General features: G+C 41.3%; 2 protein-coding genes across 2 annotated transcripts; both read right to left on the bottom strand.

The window, feature by feature from the left end:
* Positions 1–12,014: 12,014 nt before the first annotated feature.
* Positions 12,015–14,809, bottom strand: gjd2b (gap junction protein delta 2b). The gene is made up of 2 exons (XM_030047141.1): positions 14,524–14,809; positions 12,015–13,301 (listed from the first exon to the last, which is right to left on the bottom strand). The coding sequence occupies exons 1-2, from the start codon at positions 14,592–14,594 to the stop codon at positions 12,458–12,460; spliced, it is 915 nt and encodes a 304-aa protein (XP_029903001.1). The 5' UTR covers positions 14,595–14,809; the 3' UTR covers positions 12,015–12,457.
* Positions 14,810–16,411: 1,602 nt separating this feature from the next.
* LOC115356115 (actin, alpha cardiac muscle 1-like) lies at positions 16,412–21,371 on the bottom strand. The gene is made up of 7 exons (XM_030047137.1): positions 21,338–21,371; positions 20,431–20,575; positions 19,350–19,674; positions 18,462–18,623; positions 18,157–18,348; positions 17,867–18,048; positions 16,412–16,797 (listed from the first exon to the last, which is right to left on the bottom strand). Exons 2-7 carry the CDS (start codon positions 20,557–20,559, stop codon positions 16,654–16,656), a joined length of 1,134 nt encoding a protein of 377 aa, XP_029902997.1. The 5' UTR covers positions 20,560–20,575; positions 21,338–21,371; the 3' UTR covers positions 16,412–16,653.
* Between the last annotated feature and the right edge of the window lie 429 nt (positions 21,372–21,800).

Genomic DNA, 21,800 nt, shown 5'->3' with positions numbered 1-21,800 from the left:
TACACGTGTTGTTGACGGGCGGGACGCCGTCTAAGGCTCGTCCCGTCTGGCGGCCCGGGTGACACGCCGATGTCGGAGTGTTTGATTTCCTCGAGGTTGCATGAGTCATCATTGTCCTTGCCTCCTTCATGTTCTCTGCCAGCCCCTTTGACCTCGCTGTGGCTTGATATCATAGGCACCGTGCCCAGATCAAGACCTCAGCCGTGAACAGCATGCCTGCACATGATGAGGCAGATAACGGCTCCTCTCTCTTGTTTCATGTGTTTTCATTATGAAACACCCAAATCCTTCACTACAGTAACAACACCGGCATGGAAAAATACACCAGTACGTCTAAAAGCCCTGCATTCATAATTTTACATCAGGTATCATCAGGAAAATGTAATCTAAGGTTGAAAAGTAAAAGTAGTCATTGTGAAAAATAGGTCCTTTCACAGTGTTAATTCACTGATGCATCCACATGTAAGAAGTATTTCAATTTTACTGCCTAAATCCTGTTTGCTAGTTTAACTCTAATAATGCAGCAGAAAAGCCTCTTCTGTAAAATGAATGTAGTGCAGTAAAAAAAAATAAAGTGCAAGATTTTGCTTGTAATGTAAAGTTTTACTATTTAAAAAGCATTAAAGGTACCTAATATGGTTTGTAACCACTGGTGGTGCTTTTTTTTTTTTTTTTTTTTTTTTTTTTTTTTTTACATATTCTTGCAGCACACAATGAGCACAAGCACAACATAAAGTATAACACGTGTGAATGTAATCAATGCAGCTTTCAAAATGTTCCAAAATAAGGTTTTACAAAGGTGTTTTGATCTAGGAAATCCATTCAATATGTTTATTAGGCCTCAAGGGCACAAAACTCAGAGTTAAAGGGGTTAAAAATGTTGCTTTCTGTATATTTTTCTTTGTTTAAAAAACATGCTGCGCACAATAAATTGCAAAAAATTCTGGATGTATCAAATATAACACATGACAAAACTCAATATGACAAGTGTTATTTAATTTCTTTTTTCTTTTTTCTTTTTTGTTAATGTCAGAAGTTTCAATAAAAACTCCAGTTTCTAAGAATTCAAATTTTCAGGCAATTATTTGATGGCTCAGGCTTTATGAGGTTAATCTAGCAAGTCCACCAGTTTAATGCGACCCACGGGACCTAATAGAAATACACGACAGTTTCCTAAATTAGTAGCGCATACGACCCACAGGAGCGCCTCTGAACCACTAGAGGTCGCTGTAAACATAACAAGCTGTTGCACAAACTCTGTATGGGGTCATTTTTTCCCTTAACCATAACCATTCCCTAACCTTAACCACGACCCTTTCCTAACATTAACCAAGTAGTATTGGTGGCTAAAAGTAACAAAACTGGCTAACACTACAGAAAATGCAAGATAATGTTGATTAGAAACATATTTGTGATACATCAGAAACAAAGTTAATAACAAAATACTTTTCCCTGTGTTGGACATGTGAATATAACACCCATCCGCTTCAGACAAAACTGTCTAACAGTCTGTTAAAACTGATGACTCAGCCCTGAAAAATGTCAGCTTCCTGTAAATAAAACTCTTAGAGGAAACGTCGACTTCAGATCGCAGACACGCTGTCAGACATCATCCGTCTCTGATGCTCGGTGCATTCCAGAAGTTATGTTGTGACAAAGTGCTGTAATTTATTTTAGGGTGCTTACTTCTCCTCCACCTGCCTCATCTACAGACACTTCAGTCAACGCCTTGCTGCATTTCTCTGAATGAGTTTTGACAACCAACAGTGAACGTCTGATAGCAGGAACGTCTTCTGCTTCTGCTATCAGACTGTAGCCTCACTGGAAATATCTCTCGAGGTATCTATTTTTAGATAGATAGATTTTTATTATTATTGTTCATACAACAAAATTTTGCTCAGCAGGAATCCATAGCAGCAGCATAACAAGGAGAGAAACACATACGGAATAAATACATAAAGGAACATACTGTAAAATATCCTACCCTACCATTAAACTGTTGTAAAAGCTACAATTCGCGTAAAGTGGATTTGAACTTTTTCGGTCCTGCCGGTTCCGTCGGTGGTTTTGTATAAAATAATGCACAAACCATCGAGGTGTTTTGCAGCCAAACAGCAGCATCTTGACTTTGAATATTTCACTCATTACACCTGTGATGACGCTTCACTGAAGCACTGCAACCAGCAGATACAGAACAATGTGGATGTTCCATTGTGAGCAATATGGAAAAAAAAAAAAAAAACTCTAAATTTGAGGCTACTTAAGGGAAATTTTTAAAGGGAAATTCAGAGTTTAAGGGGTTTATTGGTCCCAGTACTCAGCAACAGCAAGACGGTCAAGTGTAGGGAATGATCTGGAGCACTGTTTCCATTTAGCTGCAATAATGAATAAAATAATAATAATAAAAAAAAAATAATTAAATTAAATTAAAAAATAAAATAAAATAAAAAAATAAAACAAAACATTAAAAATAAATAAATGAATAAATAAATAAATAAAAATTAAAATTGGATGAAATTGGAATAAACAAATAATAAATTAATTAATAAATTAATAAGTAAGTAAGTAAGTGATAATACAATAAAAAATAAAATTCACCACTAAAAAAAAAAAAGGGGGCCATAAACGCATATTGTCGGTACATGTTCTAACTGTGTTTCAGACTGAATTTTTGCTTTTAGATGACATTTTAATTCATGTTTTTTTTTTTTTTTTTTTTCCATTGGTCCAACTTCCATATTCACTTTGTAAGTTATACACGATGTTCTTTTCCACATTGTGTATATTATTTTTGGGAGTGAAACTTTTCAAATGTTACCTGGCTATCATCGTCACCCGCTCGGGCCTCGAAGACACAAATCCACCCTGATGGGTTGAGAAATCTGTACCTGCACGTCAGCGTGGGGAATTTCACACCTTCAGTGTGAGTCAGTACGTCGTGACATCCCGGTGTGTGTGTGTGTGTGTGTGTGTGTGTGTGCGCCTCAAACTCTCACATGAGGTGAGGTCCCGCTCCCTCTACCTGGGTTCTATTCTTACATCCATCAAATAAAAGCCCTCTCATAAATATGAATCGATGGTGCTGCAGCGCTGGTCTCTGTTCCTCCCTGCGGCTTCTGTTGGACAGTGAAATGCAGTGTTTATACATGTGACTAAACCTTGGGGGCACTCAAAACATCAGACGACTCTGCTTCTGTTTCTCTCGGCTGGATGGGTGCTTTGAAGCCTTAATCTGCTCCAGACGAGAGGATGAGTCGCTCTCATCCTGCTGGATAGGGACAGACAGGTAGAGGAAAACACACCAATTGCTGTGGATGGGAGGATATTTGTGCTCTCTTTGATGTCTCTTCATATCTCTGCCCCGGGAAATTAGATGCCGATCTGTTTTGAGCCCGACGCTGCCATCCTGCCTCTGCATCACATGATGACGGGAGATGTGATGCCAAAGAAAGCATCCTTTTAATAAAAAGGAGGAATTTTAAGATTATTTATTTATGGCATTTCAGCTTTATTAGAGAGTACGCCACGCACTGTGACAGGAGGGATGATAGAGAGAGAGGAGGGAGGCTTGACTCAGCGTCGAGCTCTCCGGTTCAGCGGCGTCCTGCTTCAACCCTCATACGGTCGCAGACACACTGGGCCACTGGAGCAGGTCAGTGCCTTGCTCAGGGGCACCTCAGCCACAGTTACTAAAGCAAAGAAGAGTGTGTGTCAGTCTCTCTCCCCTCCCACAATTTCCACACAGGTTCAGGACTGAAACTTGACCACACTGCAAAAATCATAAATCATTTACTCTCATATTCAGTGTTGATTGACTGATTTATTTAAATCTTCATAGAAAGCATTGAGGGAGAACCTTCATTTCCAGCAGTGCCAAAGTGAGGTTATTGAAATCTTGTTTTTCTCAGAATGTGAAAAAAATCTACCTGTGGGATGAGATAATCCCAATTTGTCCAAGTAATTTTCCTGATACTACTGAGCTGATCTGCCTTCTGCCTTTTTTTCGACAAATTTATTCCAGTTCCCAGAAATTCCTGAAACAAGTAAAGTCAGTGGGATTATCCGCTGCCACAGAGGATTTTTCTCTCTTTAGGAAAAACAAGATTTTCATACTGAATATGAGATTAAATGACCTGCGTGTATGCGTGTATGTGCTGTACAGTGATAGATAGATAGATAGATAGATAGATAGGTATACTTTATTGATCCCAGACTGGGAAATTCACATGTTACAGCAGCATCATCAATAAAAACAAAAAATTAAAAATTAAAATTAAAAGTATATACAATAGAGACTAAATATGCGAAATATATACACTAAAGACAATAAGGGCTAAGTATATACAATAAAGTAGCCTGAGAATATGAGATGTTTAAGTGTTGAAATGTAAGAAATGTAAGATATACTGATGAAAATAATAAATATGAAAAATGAAAAATACAGATAGTAGATGGTATGGCACAGGGTAAGCTTGACACCATGGAACCAGGAAACCAAGTGATTAAGACTCATTGCAAGTCAACCTGTAGTCCAACCTGTAGTTTTCAAACGTCTTCATGGACCTCCATCCATTTGAACACTCACAGTGGTGAGGGTTAAAACATAATGCTAAAATAATTATTCATACTTTTTTTTTTTTATAATAAGAAACTTGGATTAATTATCTCCAAATTTGTGCCTTGTTCTTGCAATCAAAAATGTGAGCGAGACACTAGGGCTGCTGCTTTGCCACGACATGCAAACCTGCACTCCACAACCTGACTTGACTTGAATGCAGCTGCTCTGTCACATTCATGTCTAAATAAACTAATTTATGTGACGTTACGAATCTCTTTTGCATCAAATCAAACAGACACTTTGTAAATTGATACACAAGGATGCATCCAAGAGCAAAATACAAGTTAAAATTTTATTAAAATGTAGGAATTAGCCATCCATATACACAAAAATGCAGTCAAACTTTAGCTTATTTGCCTGTACCCTTTTACTTTAAAGTACATTTTTGCATCCCAGCATCCTTTCTAGAGTACAGATTCTTTAATTATTTCATTGTGATGTAAATTATAAGAATCCAGTTCAAATTCTGCGTCTTCTGGTCCTTTTATCATTACATCAGCGACATCAAATGTAGCAACTGTTGTTTTGTAATGTTGTTACATTGTTACCCAAAAAAGTAACTCACTTGCTCTGAGTAATTTTAATTGAGCTACATTTTACTTTCATTCAATTTAGGGTTATTTTACATCCACGCAAATAATGTTTCCTCTATTTGTGCACAGTGAATCCTCTTCTCCTCTGCTCATATATGTTGAAATGATTACATCCCATGATTTGATTGGATATGCAAAATGAAAAACCCACACGGGGTCAACAGCCGATTTCAGAAGGGTCTTGTTCGACATAAAGGTCTCTGATCGTAAGTGTACACTCTGAGCCGGTGTGCCATGAATATTTATGATGAGTCTGAGTGGCTCTTGCTGGTTTGTGTATTCTCCTGAGGAAACACACACACACACACACACACACACACACACACAAACACACAGAAAAACTGTAGTGAAGACAAGTGTGTAAAAATGCAGGAGCTTTAAATTTTCATTTTTATGCCATTTGAACTAAAAGTGGACATGCAAGCTGAGTGGAGTGTTGTGGTGAAAAACAGCCAGATGGACCACAAGTGATGGACTACATTGATATTAGTACACGACTAGAATAGAATAGAATAGAATACAATGCAATAAAATACAGTATTGTTGTCCGTAAATGAGGAAAATTCGTCTAAAGCGCACGGTAAAGAAAGCAAACAAGGACAAAGCCACGGATGCACAACCCATAAGACGCACCAAACCTAATGCATATTCAGATATAGAAAAATAAAAGCACCCTCAAGTGTATACAGCGCAAAAACAAAATGCTAACATCAAAACAAGGCTCGCCACCATGAACGCGCTGCGCCTGCTGCAGCCTTCAGAACAGTTTCAGTACTTTGCATACAAAAGCTGCTGCGTGTGTGTGTGTCTCTCTGTGTGTGTGTGTGTGAAGTGAAGAGAGGGGAGGGGATGTGAAAACAGACTGGCTGTGTGTTTCAGACTGTGGCTGCCTAGGCTCGGGCTATTTTTAGCAGCCAGTATTGTTACCAGTCTGACCCTGTCCCGTGTTATCAGAGGACCTCTCGTGGAGGTTACAATGGGAAATATTAGAAACCGATAATCCAATCCGCCAGGTCTAAAAACCGTCTCCCTCTCTTGAGATAAGTCTTCATCCTCCATATTCATCTGTGACTTTTTAATCAGTAACCTCTCGTCAACCCCTCAGCGAGGCGTGGGAATTAGTATTCAGGTTTGAGAGCCGCTTGATTTGCATCAGTGCTCGGCGCTGAGAGCAGGCAGGTAGCGGCGTGTTGGCTGTGCAGGCCGCAGAGCAAGGCACTAACACCGCCGGGGTTGGGGGTTCAATTCCCCCGTGAAGCTCAGTGGATAGAGCAAGGCACTACACAGCCAGGTCGGTGTTAAATTAAAGGACTACATGGCTCCTAATTGGACTTCTCGTCAACAGTCATGATCATATCTATTGTCAGAAATATTGCTTTTTTCACCACAAGTGGACATTATTTTGAAACAATAAGCGAGTTAAGAAAAGAAGAGAAAGGCAGGGGAAAAAAAAAAAAAAACGAGACAACACAAAGCAAGAAAACCAGGCACGAACAATAACGGACACTTGAATATATGATTTCATTGTTATCACACCAATGAATGGACGTTATCGGTCGTAATTATCCCTGCAGTTATGGGTTAGTAGAGCCCCACTGCATCTTTGAGTGGGTCAGGAGCTGCTGTCATATCGTCAGTCGCTCTTAACCAATCAAATGTTAGCGTTAACCATTTAACTTTCATGTGCTACTTGGTTAAGGTTAGTTGGAGGTTGTCGTCGTGGTTAAGGTTAGGAAAGGGTCGTGGTTAAAGTTAGGAAACTTCACGCAATGTTTGTTAATGTTTTGCCTGACGTGGTGAAGGATCATGTCATTGATCGACTAACATCACAACCATCACGCAACCAATTTCTAATCCGGCTCTAGGGTCAGATTAGGACAGATTGATGACAGGAATAGATGATAGCAGCTTCTGACACACTAGAAGATGCAGAAGGTGCCTAAACTGTGTGGATTATTATGACTGATAACATCCATTCAGTGGTGTGATAACAGTGGAATCGCATTACTTGTATGCATGATATTTAATAGTTGTGTGTGTGTGTGTGCGTGTGTGTGTCTGTGTGTGCGTACATCTCAGTTACATCTTACATGTCAGTTATATCTTACTGTTTTGTCGTTTATGATCATTTATGTACACTGGCTTTCAACCCAGCATGAGACGTAGCTCTGTTTTAATTTGTTTTACTGTTTTTATCCTTTCTACTGTTTTTACTGTTTTATTGTTTTATTATCATTTATGGACAGATTTATGGACAGCACTTTGTTTCAGCTGTGGTTGTTTTTAAAGTGCTATATAAATCAAGTTCAGTTGAGCTGAATTGAGTTATATATGGAGAAATATTGTTTGTATGAATGTGCACACAATGTGCTTTGGTAGCTGAGGCAAATGGGATCCAGAATTCACAAACTATTCATGTTTAAAAATGTGAAAAGTTGCTCTGTGAAACTTGAAAGTTGCTGTACTTTCACTAGAATTACTGTAAATTCATTTAAATCTGTGCACTTTAAAGGATCTGTTGCTTCACAGTGCGTTCAAATTTTGCTCAGCGGCTCTTTAGCTTCATGTGACTGACAACTTGGAGGCAAAATGCAAAGTATAGTGGCTTAAGGTTGCACCACAGAAGAAGCAAACACATTTTTTACACCAACTAGAAACAGAGGGAGCGCTTGTTCATCAGCCCGGTGCACACCTGAACTAAGCAGCTACCTGCAGGCCAATTAGCTCAGCCTACTAGCTAATCGACTTAAATTCTCTGCATGTTCTCAGCTCGTCTTTGGGCAAAGTTACCATGAATACATTTTTGTACGTTTTTGGTTGGGAAAAAAATAGTTGTTAGACAAATGCTAAACTCAGGATGGAATTAAAACACTCGATATGAGCTCTTGTGGCTGTGTGCTGTATATCCCTACCTGATTTTTTAGCTGATAGCCTTTTTGGAAAAAATCTAAGATGATAATGTAATAAATCCACGCTGTGGTCTTTGTAATGTCTTGGTTAAACATATTTAAAGGATGAAATGATTGGCAGGATTTTTAGGTTGACTCAAATGTATGTCTTTTGAAGGGTTTCGTACGCCCCAGAGGTCATGGTTAGGTCAGGTTTTCCTCACCAACGTGCGCGGCGTAATCCGTCAGCTGAGGTGAAAACAAAAGAATCGCCCCAAAAAAAAAAAACAAAAAAAAAACGGAGGCACAAGGTTTTTACAGGTCATCAGGGCTTTAAGGGTTTGATTCCCTCTTGGGCCACCCGTACTGAAATACTCCTAAAAACACATCCATCAAGCGGCATGAGACACTGAGAGACGGAGGCGGGGGCGGAGGCGCGAGGAGAGGAGAGGCCTGTTTTCGGAGGAGGATCTGAAAATCCCTGCTGAATTTGAGATTGATATATCTGGGCCTTCACGCTTCGATTTTTCTCCTCGGAGTTGCCGAGTCATCTTGGCAGCGCTACCTGGCCCCCTCCCGCTTCCCTGTCTCACAAATAATACCTCCTGTCTTACATGCACACACACACAAACACACACACACACACACACACACACACACACGGATCCTGCCTCGTGGTTGGTCACAGGAGAAGTGTGGGCCGAGGCTGCGGTACTCAGCATTTTCCCAGTGACCTTGCAGGTGACCTTATAGCCTCCGATGGAGCTGAACCCGGGGAGGATGCAGTAAAAACAAACGCGGCTGCCCGAGCTGCATAAAAATGTCACGTAGCTGTCGGCATGGGAAGTCTAAATCTGTAGCCAGTGTTGAATTCACGCATTTGTCTTTGTCTTGTCTGGCATTGGGAATGTGCAGTCGACAGCGGCAGTGATGCGTTTATCCTGCAGACCACAGAAGAGTTACCTGATCATCGTTTGCAACTTTTACCGGCTGGAAATGGAGCAAATTTCGGGTTTTCTAAATAATTCCTCATGGGCGTGGGGCAAAGGTGCAGCAGTAGTTCAGGAAATCAATGGCATTTCTATCTGTATGTGTTAGAAATATAGCCTCATATTCAGTATTTTTCCACAACGGGATTAGATAATCCCACTGGTTTCCAATGCAGTTTCACTTGTTTCAGGAATTTTTCTGGAAACAAGTATAAATATGTTGAAATAAGGCAGAATGAGGCAGGTCAGCCCACTAGGATCAAGAAAATGGCACATTCTGGATTTTTTTTTTTTTTTTAAGTGTGCAGGGTGAATCCTCTTCTTCTGAAAAACAAGATTTCAACACCAAATCTGAGACTAAATGAGTAATTAATTTGGATTTTGGTGAATTTTTGGCGACAAACTTTTGCTGTTGTGTCAGTGTCTGTGCCAGTGTTATCAAGAAAAATGTGTCTGTGTTTGTTGTGCTTGACTTTGGACTTGACAGGACGGTTCTGGCCTTGAATGGAAAGATTTCAATGGCAGTCAGGTTTCATACATGGCAACATGCATGGCCTTGATGCTTGTTGGCAGCGCAAAACATTAAGAGAAGGTAAAACCTTGTGGGGTTACCTTAAAACTTCTGCCACTTGTTGCCTATTTTCTTTGCCACACACCTGTCACATAAAGTTCCTGTATTTTTCATCTGGTTTTCCTTTCGTTTGCCTTGAATTGTGCCCACCTGCGACCTTCAGTTTCAACAACAAAGGAACATTTTCTGGAAAATAACAGTCTCTCAAGTGAAGAAAACTGACCAACCTACAATCAAAAAGTCTTCCTTTCACATCTCGCCATTTAAAATCTGTTAGACATGATCACCCGCCTGTATAGCCACACACAGGAACACACAACTCCAGTTCATATGACTTCCATTTTATTACAGATGCTTGTAAGATTTGTTTTACAGTGACATATCTCCGGTCATTCCTCTTGAAAATGGTAGCACCGACAGCAGTAATGTATTGCCTCTTGTCCGGGTTGAAATTCAAATTTATGCTGCATTTGATAGGAATCAGAGTCCAGATCAGATCAGATCGGATCAGTAGCCCTGGAATATGAAGACTGGTGGGTTTTTCTGTTGCAAATTTAAATCATAGATGACAATAACACACCATTTCCATACAAACCACAGCGAATCAAATGAAAGAGGATGATAGCATTATAATCCAAAGTGGGATTTCATGGAATTCATATCTCTGGATAAAGGTTATATTATTCTCTCTCTATATATAGATATATATCTAATTTATATATTTATGTACATGTATGGCACTTGATGACATGAAATAAAGAAAAAAAAAATCACAAATGAAAGAAATGGCCGCTTGGGTGTACAAAAAAAAAAAAAAAAAAAAAAAAAAAAATCAAAGAGAAAGAAAGCCAAAGAAGTCACAGTTGCGGCCGCACGTCTGCAGGTGCTGCCTTGCTTCAGCTAAAGCGAAGGAGTGATCACTTAGGTTAAGGTCAGTGGTGTGAGCACAGGCATCCAAAACAATGACATTGCTAATAGATATATCAGATATTTGAGATGAGAGATATAAGAATACATGATCTGTTAAATATGTCTAAACAATGATCTCGCCCCTTCAAACTGCCGGGTTGTGTGTGTCGTGCTGTGATAAAACCGTTTTGAAACCACTGGAATGTCAATAAAAACATCATCACAGCACAAATTGGATAGGCCTATTATTTTGGCTTATTAGTGCAAGAATATGCTCCGTGTCCTCCTGGACAAGAAAGAGAGAAATGAGAAATGAGAAAAAAAACCCCACTTAAATCAGATATGAATGTATGCTTTTAAGAAGCACTTTACAAAAATTAAAGGAATAAAATTTCATCAGTGCCTTCTCCTCACAGATATGACAAACAAACGTTTGGTCCGTTTGTTTTTTTTTTTTTTTTTCTTTGTTTGTTTTTTTGTTTTTTTGTTTTTGTTTGTCCATAAAAGACAAATAAAATTGATACCCCACCAAATCCAAGCACAAGGTTGGTGAGATAAACTGTCCACACACACACACACACTGCAAAAAACATCCATCTCAACAAGTCATAAAGTGTCATATTCAGTGTTAAAACCTGCCAGCGGGATGGGACAATCCCACTTGTTTCTACACTAATTAACTTGTCTTTTATTTTTTTTTAATAGTATCATTGTCATTGATCCTAGTTGGCTGATCTGCCTTATTCTGCCTTGTTTTCACATATTTTTACTTTCTCCCATAAAAATTTCTTCAAGAAAGTGAAACTGAGCTAGAAACAAGCAGGATTATCTCATCCCACTTGTAGATTTTTTCCCCACGTGGTTCAAGAAGATATCAAGACTGAATATGAGACTCAATGAGTTGTTATGATGAAAACTCCATATCAGCATGTCATTTAGAGTCATATGCACCATTAAAGTCTTCAATCTTAAATCAAATTAAAAAAAAAAAAAATCTGTAGAAAGGGTGAGAGAAGTCCACCTATCCAAGGCAGTCTGATTTTTCTCAGCGATTCTCAAGAAACAAGTGTTCAAATCTTAAAGGCAGATCATTCCACTAGAAGCAGGAAAGTGACTCTAACTATCCCAGTGTCTTCTTCCTGTGCGAGTGTTTTGTGTCTGTCTCGCTGCGTGGAACGGGGCTCCCATCTTTAGGTCGCTGGCCTGGCTCTGTCTCCGCGCCCTGCTGTCCCTCGTCCTGCTCCTCCTGCACCTCCCACAGCCGTTAGCTTTGCTGCATTGACGCATTTATGGACTTTATTCTTTCGTTTGCTTTATTAGTGTTCTCCTTTCCTCCCTCATCATCTGTGTGTGTGTGTGTCTCATATGCTGGAGTATGACTGCCTTGTGTGAGCGTGACTGTCTTCCCCTCCCCTCCCCCCTCATCCCTCCTCTTCATCCCCCTCGTTCTGTCTGTTGCAGCGGCTTTGTGGCTGCCGAGGCCCCCTGCTGTCTTTGCTGTCCTTATTTTGCCTGCTAGTGTGCTTTTTCTTTTGCAATATGACTGAATTGCTTTGGTGATTTTCCCGACTGGGTTGGCGACTATTTTACACCTGTCTGGCCAGGACTTGGTCTCCTCTCTTCTTCCATTTTTCCCCCCAGTTCTTTCTTGCCTTCTATGAGGATAAAGTCAGGGGGTGTCATCCTGTTTTGTCTGTTGTATACATGTGGGCACCTAAAGCCCTTTGAGACTGTGAACACAGTGATACGGGGCTCTAAATGAACTTAAACATTTTAAAATGAAATACTGTTAAATGACTTGTCATGCTGAATGGTTTTGCAATGCACCACATTCTGAATAAATCCTTTGTACATGTTTGTCCTGCAGACTCCAGCCTCAGGACAGACAGTCACACGTAGGCAGAGTCACTGGACTGAGTGCGGCCGAAATTGGGCATGCTCATCCTGGGCAAGTCTTTGTTTCGGATCTCGTAGATCGACTTCCTCCTGGCCTGCACGCCCCTCACAGCAGTTTTGATCTTCCTCCAGCCGAGATGGTTGAGCTCCGCCAAGTTCAGCACCACGCAGATGCCACTGACCGCAAACATGAAAACCAGAAACACAGTCTTCTCGGTCGGCCTCGAAACGTAGCACTCTACATCTTTTATGCAAGGGTATCGATCGCACTCATACACCGCTGGGACATTGAATCCGTACAGGAAATACTGACCGACCAGAAACCCTATCTCTAGCGCGTTTCTGAAAACCACTTGGATGATGTAGAACCTGGAGATGCCCTCCTGCCGCCTCATTTTGGACTTTGTAGTTCGGATGGCCGAGCTCGGGATGTCCTTCACCTCCAGGCAGTCGGGCTCTGCCTCCTTGGTGGAGTTCTCTGTGTTTTGCAGTACTCCGTTCACGATGGTGTTCTTGATCTTTTTGCTGTCGTCTCTCTTCATGGAGTCCTGGTCCTTGTCCAGGGAGAGGTACACGGTGGAGTACCTCCGCTCCTTCTGCTTGGCTGACTGATGCACGGAGTAGGTGATGAAGCAGAGGCTGGGGCAGCACACCATGATGATCTGAAACACCCAGTATCTGATGTGGGAGATGGGGAACGCCTTGTCGTAGCAGGCCTGGTTGCAGCCCGGCTGTAAGGTGTTACACACGAACATGGACTGCTCGTCGTCATAGACGGTCTCTCCCACTATCGCCACGATCAAAATCCGGAAGATCACCACCACTGTCAGCAGGATCCTGAGGGCAGACAAGCAGATGTTCTCAAGAAACAGATATATGTCCACAGCTGCAGGGACTGTTTTAATGGGCTTAATCAGAGATGCTGTGGTGGAGTAAACTACACTGCAAAAAATCTCAGTCTCAACAAGTCATTTAGTCTCATATTCACTGTTAAAAATCTTGTTTTTCTTAAGACAATTGAAAAAATCTGTCAGTCGGAGGAGATAATCTCACTTGTTTCCAATGCAGTTTCACTCATTTCAGGATTTTTTTTTTTTTCTCTGAGGGAGTTTAAACGAGACAGTATCAGGCAAACCACCCCATTAGTGTCATGAAAATGAATCACTACACTGCTGAAATTAATACATTCTCCTTAGAAGCAAGTTGCATTGGAAACAAGAAGGACTATCTCATCCCCCTTTTAGCAAAACAAGATTTTATACTGAATATGAGGCTAAATTTTGTTAAGATTGAAGTTTTTTTTTTTTGCAGTGTGTGACCTTTTTAACTGGCTGTCAGAGTCATCTAGTTGGCAAACCACAACCAAATCTAAACCTAAAACTCAATGCATTTTCTCAGAAAAGCTTTATTTTACACTCCCCGTCTATACCTTCATGTAATTTCCATCATTTTCATCCACCTTAACACAAATCCACGTTTCCGTTTTTGCCACGTAAAAGGTGGTTGACACTCGATTCCCGTCATGAAAAGGGGTGTACACTTGTTTTTAGGCAGGGTTTTTACCCTCCACTATACAATATATCCCTGCGCTTAATCTTTAAACAAGCAGAGACTCAATTAGGGATTGGACAGCAAAGCCGCAGCCGCTCGGCCGTTTGGGAGCTGTCCAGTGCTGAAATGAAAGCGCGCTTCCCCGGGCTCACCCGACATTTATCCTGTCACAGTCTAATTCCTCAAAGTGTGATAAAAAATAAAATCTGGTTTGCCCTGAACATTTATCCTGTCGCAGTCTAATTCCTCAAACTGTTATAGAAATAAAATACAATTTAAAAAAAAAATCTCTTCGATGTGCACACGAATCTCAGGCTTGGATCACCACCTCAGCCAGAGCGCTCAGTTATTTGGCCGTGCACTGTTGCTTTCAACGAGTTTGTGGGGCTTTTCTCCATCTATCACTTTACATCAGGATCACACTGTTTTTTTTTTTTTTGTTTGTTTGTTTTACCCGGCGCCTTTATGGAGGAGGAAACATACCCCCCAAAACACTTTCAACTCTTACCTCCCGATCATAGTGGAGTGCTGCTGGACAGCCGCCTCCAAGAGACGCTCTAATATGGTCCACTCCCCCATGGTTGATCATTCGGAGATGATGGTGCTCCGGTGCGTAATTTGTGCAAAAGAAAACCCTCAGCGGAATGTACTATTTCCTCCCGTCTAGGTCTCCATGAGCGCCGATGTTCTCCAGAGAATGCATGGGTGTGTGAGTGAAGCGCTTCTGCTCAGTCCAAGTGCTGATTAGTGGAAAAGCCCTCCCGTTCCCCGTGTGTTCAGTGGTGTGCGCGGCAGGTTGGTGCGCAGGGCGGACGAGAGTGTGCTGCTGGCCGGGCGCTAATCCCGCTTTAAGTACACTCCTTTGCGTCACACGCACACAGGTTGGAGAAGCCGCGGACGCACGCGTTTTGGGTGTATCCAAGTGTCCTCCGTGTGAAGTGGTGATGATGTGACGCGCTGCGAGATGTCACAAGCTCGCAGAGGGATTTTTTTTTTTTTTTTAATCTCTTATTTCTGCACTTGATCAACTTTAGTCATCAATCAACTGGCAGATAATGACACTACAGCGATCAGTTTTACTTGACTCATTAAGCATTTCCAAATGATTAATGTCAATATTGTTTCCTCTCCTCTTTTTCTCTTTGTTTTTCACTTAAACATTGGCTTCATTGTTGCTGCTCTGACTATTCGTAGACTAACATCATTAAAAAAAATCTGCCTCATTAGTTCCAATCATTTTTTATTTATTGTTTTATCATCCCGCTGTTATTGTCGTCTTAAAAATCAATCAAATTCATTCGAAACAAATGATGAAAAAAAGTGTTAAGCTGTTATGTAATATAATCTCCCTTTTTAGATGGACAGTGTGTATGTTTTGAAATACTTTTGCATTTTTCTGGGAGGGTTAAACAGCAAAAATGAGTGCCATGAGTCCAGTAATCTCATTTGATTAATATATTCAGAACTTGTTGAATGTAGTCATAAAATTTTGAAAAAAAGACGCTTGTCAAGCTTCTCTTTTGCTTCTCTAGCATATTGATCCCTGTGTGGAAATTCTTCCCTTCTCCTGCCCCTCCTCCACACTGAGGTCAGAGGTCAGGGTCATTTAAATAAATAAATAAATAAATAAATAAAAACAGCACCTAAAAACCCATTTTGTTCTGCTATTGCTTCTACCACAACTATTAACACTGATTACTACTACTACCACCACAACAAGCACTGCTGCTACTACTATACTACACTATACTAATACTATACTATATCTCTGATTACCAATTAACTGGTGACAATAGAGACCATGAAAAAGAAAAAATCCATTAAACTTGAAAAATGAAGAAGGATGAAAGTTTTGCAATGCTTCGGCATCATCAGCCTTCGTCAGGAGAGAAGAGGATGATTGTGTCGTACAGAGTCGGCGTTGTGTAGGAGGGAGAAAGTGATTGTGTGTGCGAGAGAGGGACAAAAAAAAAAAAGAGCGATCAAGGCATCCTATACTATCCACAGCCATCCGTTCATGTGATAGATTGCGATGCATTGGATAAACTTAGTGTCCGTTCCAGCGAGTAATCTCTTTACCACCTCGCTACATTTCCAAATATAGCACAACTTAAGAGGGCGACCTGTTGTATTTGTCTGTCAATAGCAATCCAATTAAAACACTATTCAGATAAAGTGACTCAGGGAGGATGTACACCTGAATGTAAAGCATCTTATGGGTTACTATTAAAGTGACACCTCACCTGAAGGCCAATCTCTCTTCCCATTGCTACCAGTTTTGCCCCCTTGTTACAAATTCATGTGATATTCTGCTTGATTTATTATTATGCTATTAGCCCCGATATCACAAATCACACGCCAAAAGACACGACAAAGAGCAAGGTACAAGTCCCAGTTCTTGTTTATTCTACAAACCAAATAAATATCCACATATAAATACAATTCACAATCCAGAAAATAACCACATATAAATTTCACTTGCATGTAAACAAAACTGTACATAGGCAAACGTAAAGGGAAGGCTGCCTGGATGTCTGTCTGTCTTCATATCTGTGTCCACAGGCGGAGGTAATGTAAAGAGTGATTTTTTTTGTGTTTGCCGCTGCATCGAGGTGGGGTGGCAAGGGGGCGTGGCTGCTTAGAAGCACTTCCTGTGGACGATGGAGGGGCCGGCCTCGTCGTACTCCTGCTTGCTGATCCACATCTGCTGGAAGGTGGACAGAGAGGCCAGGATGGAGCCGCCGATCCAGACGGAGTACTTACGCTCAGGGGGAGCGATGATCTGAGGAAGGAGAGAGAGACATGACATTACTTCACTGGTTTTCCTTAACAAAATTCCTTATCCACACCTTCTTTGGTTTAGTGAGCATGTGGGTTCAGTCTCTTGCTTAGGACATTTGGACGAGATCGATGGTGACTGATATAACTGTAATCTGACACATACACATATTTGCCTTTAACTGGCCTTAAAAATTAAATACTGATCAGCCAGCATCGTCCACCTCCAAAATGACTGATAAAACACGGTTTAATCGCATATTCAAGAAGAGATCAATAAAAAAAAAAACTTGTGTGAATCCCTTAACCTGAACATTTTGATTCCATGTAAACATGTCTGCCTATGTTTACTGTTTTTACTACAAGTCAGATTTTAAAAACTAGAGGAAACAAAGCAAAAACGCCTGTATCCATCTTCAGGGTGGATGGAAAGCTCGGGGGAATTTGGAGTTTTCTTTTTCTGTTCATTTTTGATTAATGCTATCTAATTACTTCTTGCTATCATAGAATTCATCTTACAAAGTTTCTTTCACTTACAAGGTATTTGCCAAAACCCTCTAATGACTGCATTTGAAAATGGTCATAGATTTATGATGATACCTGAGTACTTGTGGATGGCTTATTGTGTTTTAACATACACAACCACATGCACGGGTCACTGCAAATTACATGTTTTTAGTGCATGTTTGCTCATTATTTTTCCTTTTGAACGCTATATGACCACTGTGAATAAAGTAATATGTGGTCCTGCACTCTGTGTTTCACTTCTTTTTGTGAATGCACCCTTAGATTTTGGGAGGAAACATTTTTGTTTGCTTTTATCACATCTCATATGATATTTAGGTCATCTGCTCTAATTGCAACCAACCAAAACTGTCCAAAGTGTAGCTCTTGATGTACCTAAGATGATCTTTGGTTGCTGGGTGTGTGTACTCCCTAAGTGCTGTTTTATGTACATTTGTGGCTTCTCTCTCTTGCTCTTAACCTCTAAGACGAATCTTTATTGGGGATTCAGACACCCGCCTGCAGTGTGAATGGGGATTTGGAAGGAAATGGCTAAAAGTCCCACACACCTTGATCTTCATGGTGCTGGGGGCCAGGGCGGTGATCTCTTTCTGCATGCGGTCGGCAATACCCGGGTACATGGTGGTGCCTCCGGACAGGACGTTGTTGGCGTACAGGTCCTTACGGATGTCGATGTCGCACTTCATGATGCTGTTGTAGGTGGTTTCATGGATACCGGCAGACTCCATGCCTGTTGTGACCAAAGAAGAGAAATGAATTTGAACCTGTTTTCCTGACTACTAGAACTGTGGTAATATAGATTGGTTGATATTAATAGGGTTTCAGTGAGGTTACCCACCAATGAAGGAAGGCTGGAACAGGGTCTCGGGGCAGCGGAAACGCTCGTTGCCGATGGTGATGACCTGACCGTCGGGCAGCTCATAGCTCTTCTCCAGGGAGGAGGAGGAGGCGGCGGTGGCCATCTCGTTCTCGAAGTCCAGAGCCACGTAGCACAGCTTCTCCTTGATGTCGCGCACAATCTCACGTTCAGCTGTCGGAAGAGAGGCAGGCATGTTTGACCTTTTTGATCAGAAGAGATTGCTCACAAACTCACAAACTATGAGGTTATGTGAGATTTTTGTTCTTTTTTTTTTTTGTACGTACCGGTTGTCACAAAGGAGTAACCGCGTTCAGTCAGGATCTTCATCAGGTAGTCGGTGAGGTCACGGCCGGCCAGATCCAAACGCATGATGGCGTGGGGCAGAGCGTAGCCTTCATAGATGGGCACATTGTGGGTCACACCGTCACCGGAGTCCAGCACAATACCTAAAGAGGACAATGACAAGGTCAGTCATTCGCCATGACTCATAAATCGTCAACAGCAGGTTGCACTGAGTGAATGGAATAGCAGATAAGTAGGATTTGCCCCCATTTAGCAGTGATGCAGCATAAAAATGAGGGAATGTGAAATTGAAACTGTTTCGTTTTTTAACCATACACTGTCTTTCTTTTTAAGATTTTACATCCTTTACATCCCTCTGTGATGTTGATCACCTTGTTGTGTTTCTTTTTAATATCCCTGAACTGTGTTTACCCTTGTTTATAAAATTCCTTTGGCTATATTGTTAAATGAAATGTGTTAAATAAATAAGGTTTCTTGGCCATAAGAGTAGAGTCATGCAGTTTAACATTCATTTTTTGTATCCAAAGACCAATTTTTACAGCTCTGTGCTAAAACCGGGACCAAAAGAGAGAGGAACTTATCTAAAAGTAGTACAAAATCATAAAAAAATGATACAAAATCATAGAGGAAACAGTGAAACTACAGCTAATTCAGAGTTTAAATTATTTAGTAGCAGTCACTTATACATGTTGATTGGTTTAAATATTCAAGGAACAGGAAATATTTGTCACAAGCTTTGAGTCCTCTCTATCGACATTGACGATCTATGGATTCAAGCTTATTCTTCCATAGCATTCAGTATTTGCTGCTCTGGGTGTACATATGATATGATTAATATGTATAATGATAATAAGAGTATTTGGGCTCACCTGTGGTACGACCGGAGGCGTAGAGGGACAGCACGGCCTGGATGGCCACGTACATGGCGGGGACGTTGAAGGTCTCGAACATGATCTGGGTCATCTTCTCCCTGTTGGCCTTGGGGTTGAGGGGGGCCTCGGTCAGCAGGGTGGGGTGCTCCTCGGGGGCCACGCGCAGCTCGTTGTAGAAGGTGTGGTGCCAGATCTTCTCCATGTCGTCCCAGTTGGTGATGATGCCGTGCTCGATGGGGTACTTCAGGGTCAGGATGCCCCTCTTGCTCTGGGCCTCGTCTCCCACGTAGGAGTCCTTCTGACCCATACCCACCATGACGCCCTGCAGGAAGGAAGTGGAAATATTCAGAATAGAAATTACATGGGAGTTTTGGCGTTTGATTATACATCTACCTGAATAGTATCTCTGTTTAGGTTGAAAAAAAAAGAAAAAAAGCTTTAATTCTCTCAGCTCTTGTCCCACCCTTTTCAGAGCTCCTCTCTCTTATGCATTTTAAGTACCCTAGATTATTTGCTTTTGTACTATATTTAATGACATTTTACTGTGATACACATCCATTTTGTAGGCATTGCAAGCATCACAGACTGGATGATAATAAACCGGCCAGCTGTGGAGCCATTCTCAGTGAACACTCAGTGAAGAAGAGAGGAGTAATCTGGCTTTTTTTTTTTTTTTTTTTTTTTTTTAACTTTGTTTGTGCACTGCAAATGTGTAAGCTAATTTTTAATTTTTTCCACTTGAGAGAATAGCTAGTTCAAGCTCTATCTTGTCCTTGAATTGCATGGAAAAGATCACCACATGTAACAACGCTCCCTTTTCTAAAACACAACTCAGTAACATTTGAAATGTGCCACTTTTCTACTTTTACTTAAATAGGTTCTTATATGATCTTTACTATGATCTTTTGAACTACTTTCTTTTTCTTTATTTCTTTCTTATCTAATAACTGCCGTGCTTTATGAATGGGTCAGTGGGTCAGTGGGGCAGCCACCGTGCACCGCAGCCACCACATCACATTATATATGACACATTACAGATGTGCTGAGCCGCGGTGGCGCAGCTGCTGCAGGGTCGCACCTGGTGGCGGGGGCGGCCCACGATGGAGGGGAACACGGCGCGGGGAGCGTCATCTCCGGCGAAGCCAGCCTTCACCAGGCCGGAGCCGTTGTCGCACACAAGAGCGGTGGTCTCGTCGTCGTCACACATGATGTCAGCTGGGCCTCTGGTGAAGAAAAGGCAGATGCATGTCTGTCAAAACCTCAACAAAGCCCATGTCACTTTATCTTAATGACAATCACAGTACTATTCCTATAATATTCTCTATTCTCATCAGGACGCATAGTGTGTCTGTGGTGAGTCTCCTATATCGCTATGTATGCCTAATATTAGTGTATGATATCATCATTACAGTATAGCTCTATTATTTATTATGTGCGTCCGCTACTGTGGTAATTTATTTTATTCATTTTTTTTTTTTTTTTTCCTTTTTCATGTCTGGAAATTAGACTCTGGACGGATAAATCTTAGTGATTCCCATTTTATCTCCCAGAGGCATCCTTAGATAATATTACTGTCCTATTTTTTCAGACTTTACAAGTAGATTACAGACAAAAGCAAATCTCAGTGGTCCCGGACTAGACGTGTTTTCATGTCACATAGTAGCTTAATGCAGGTCACGCTCAGGTTGAAACTCCAGCTGCAAATGTAAAAGTTGTGCCTTTTTTTTGGTTAAACTTTGCTATCATTTGTTATTTCATCCTTTTTTTTTATATCTTCAGCCACATCCTCATTCCCAATTTAAGCCAACACCTTTTTTCATTCATCAATAATCAATAATCCAGTCACTCTAATGAAACTAAACTAATTGGTGTGGTAATTTTCTGCAAAGAGTTGACTCCGCTCTTGCGCCTCCATGTGTCGTCCCGCTGTAAATAAACTCCTCTGATGGGTATGAACTCCCACAGTCTGTGCCCAGGCTACTCACCAGATCAGCGCCAAGAGCCTGTTCCTGTTGTGGTGGTCGCAGCGGTGCAGACCCTCGGGCCGCCGGCGTTCATTTATACCCTGAGTGGCCTCCAGGCAGGCGCAGCCCTCTTCCATATTTGGTCTCCGTTGCGCCATTGCGCGGAGTCGCCATGAATGGAAGGCCGCGGAGGAGACGGGGGAGGCCGGTGAGTCCTCAGCCTCCTGGAGGCCCATGTATGGAAAGGGTCCGGCCGAGGAACAGTGGAGAGTTGTGACGGTGCCCGGAGGTATTTCTCTATTTTCAACACCTCAATGGGAAAGCAAATGTTATTTGATGGATAAGGTTTCAACAATCCACAAGTGGCAGGCAGAGAAGCAGCATCGAATTTAAGACTGAGATTTTTTTTTTTCTGTGTTAAAATAGAATCAGACTCAAATGTTATAAATCTGGACTACTTTTAAACCCTTTTATTGGAACAGGT

Source organism: Myripristis murdjan, chromosome 24 (genome assembly GCF_902150065.1).
Source record: "Myripristis murdjan chromosome 24, fMyrMur1.1, whole genome shotgun sequence".
In the NCBI taxonomy this organism is placed as follows: Eukaryota; Metazoa; Chordata; class Actinopteri; order Holocentriformes; family Holocentridae; genus Myripristis; species Myripristis murdjan.
The sequence above is the reverse complement of the archived record's forward strand: the minus strand, read 5'-3'. Positions and strand labels throughout refer to the sequence as shown.

What these genes read in the sequence shown, in the direction of transcription:
- gjd2b (XM_030047141.1), bottom strand. Translation starts at nt 14,594, where the DNA reads ATGGGGGAGTGGACCATATTAGAGCGTCTCTTGGAGGCGGCTGTCCAG. An exon ending in CACTCCACTATGATCGGGAG is followed by an intron (nt 13,302 to 14,523) that starts GTAAGAGTTGAA and finishes GTCTGCCCTCAG; the next exon opens with GATCCTGCTGACAGTGGTGG.
- LOC115356115 (XM_030047137.1), bottom strand. Translation starts at nt 20,559, where the DNA reads ATGTGTGACGACGACGAGACCACCGCTCTTGTGTGCGACAACGGCTCC. An exon ending in TGGGCCGCCCCCGCCACCAG is followed by an intron (nt 19,675 to 20,430) that starts GTGCGACCCTGC and finishes TCCTTCCTGCAG; the next exon opens with GGCGTCATGGTGGGTATGGG. An exon ending in CCAGCACCATGAAGATCAAG is followed by an intron (nt 16,798 to 17,866) that starts GTGTGTGGGACT and finishes CTCCTTCCTCAG; the next exon opens with ATCATCGCTCCCCCTGAGCG.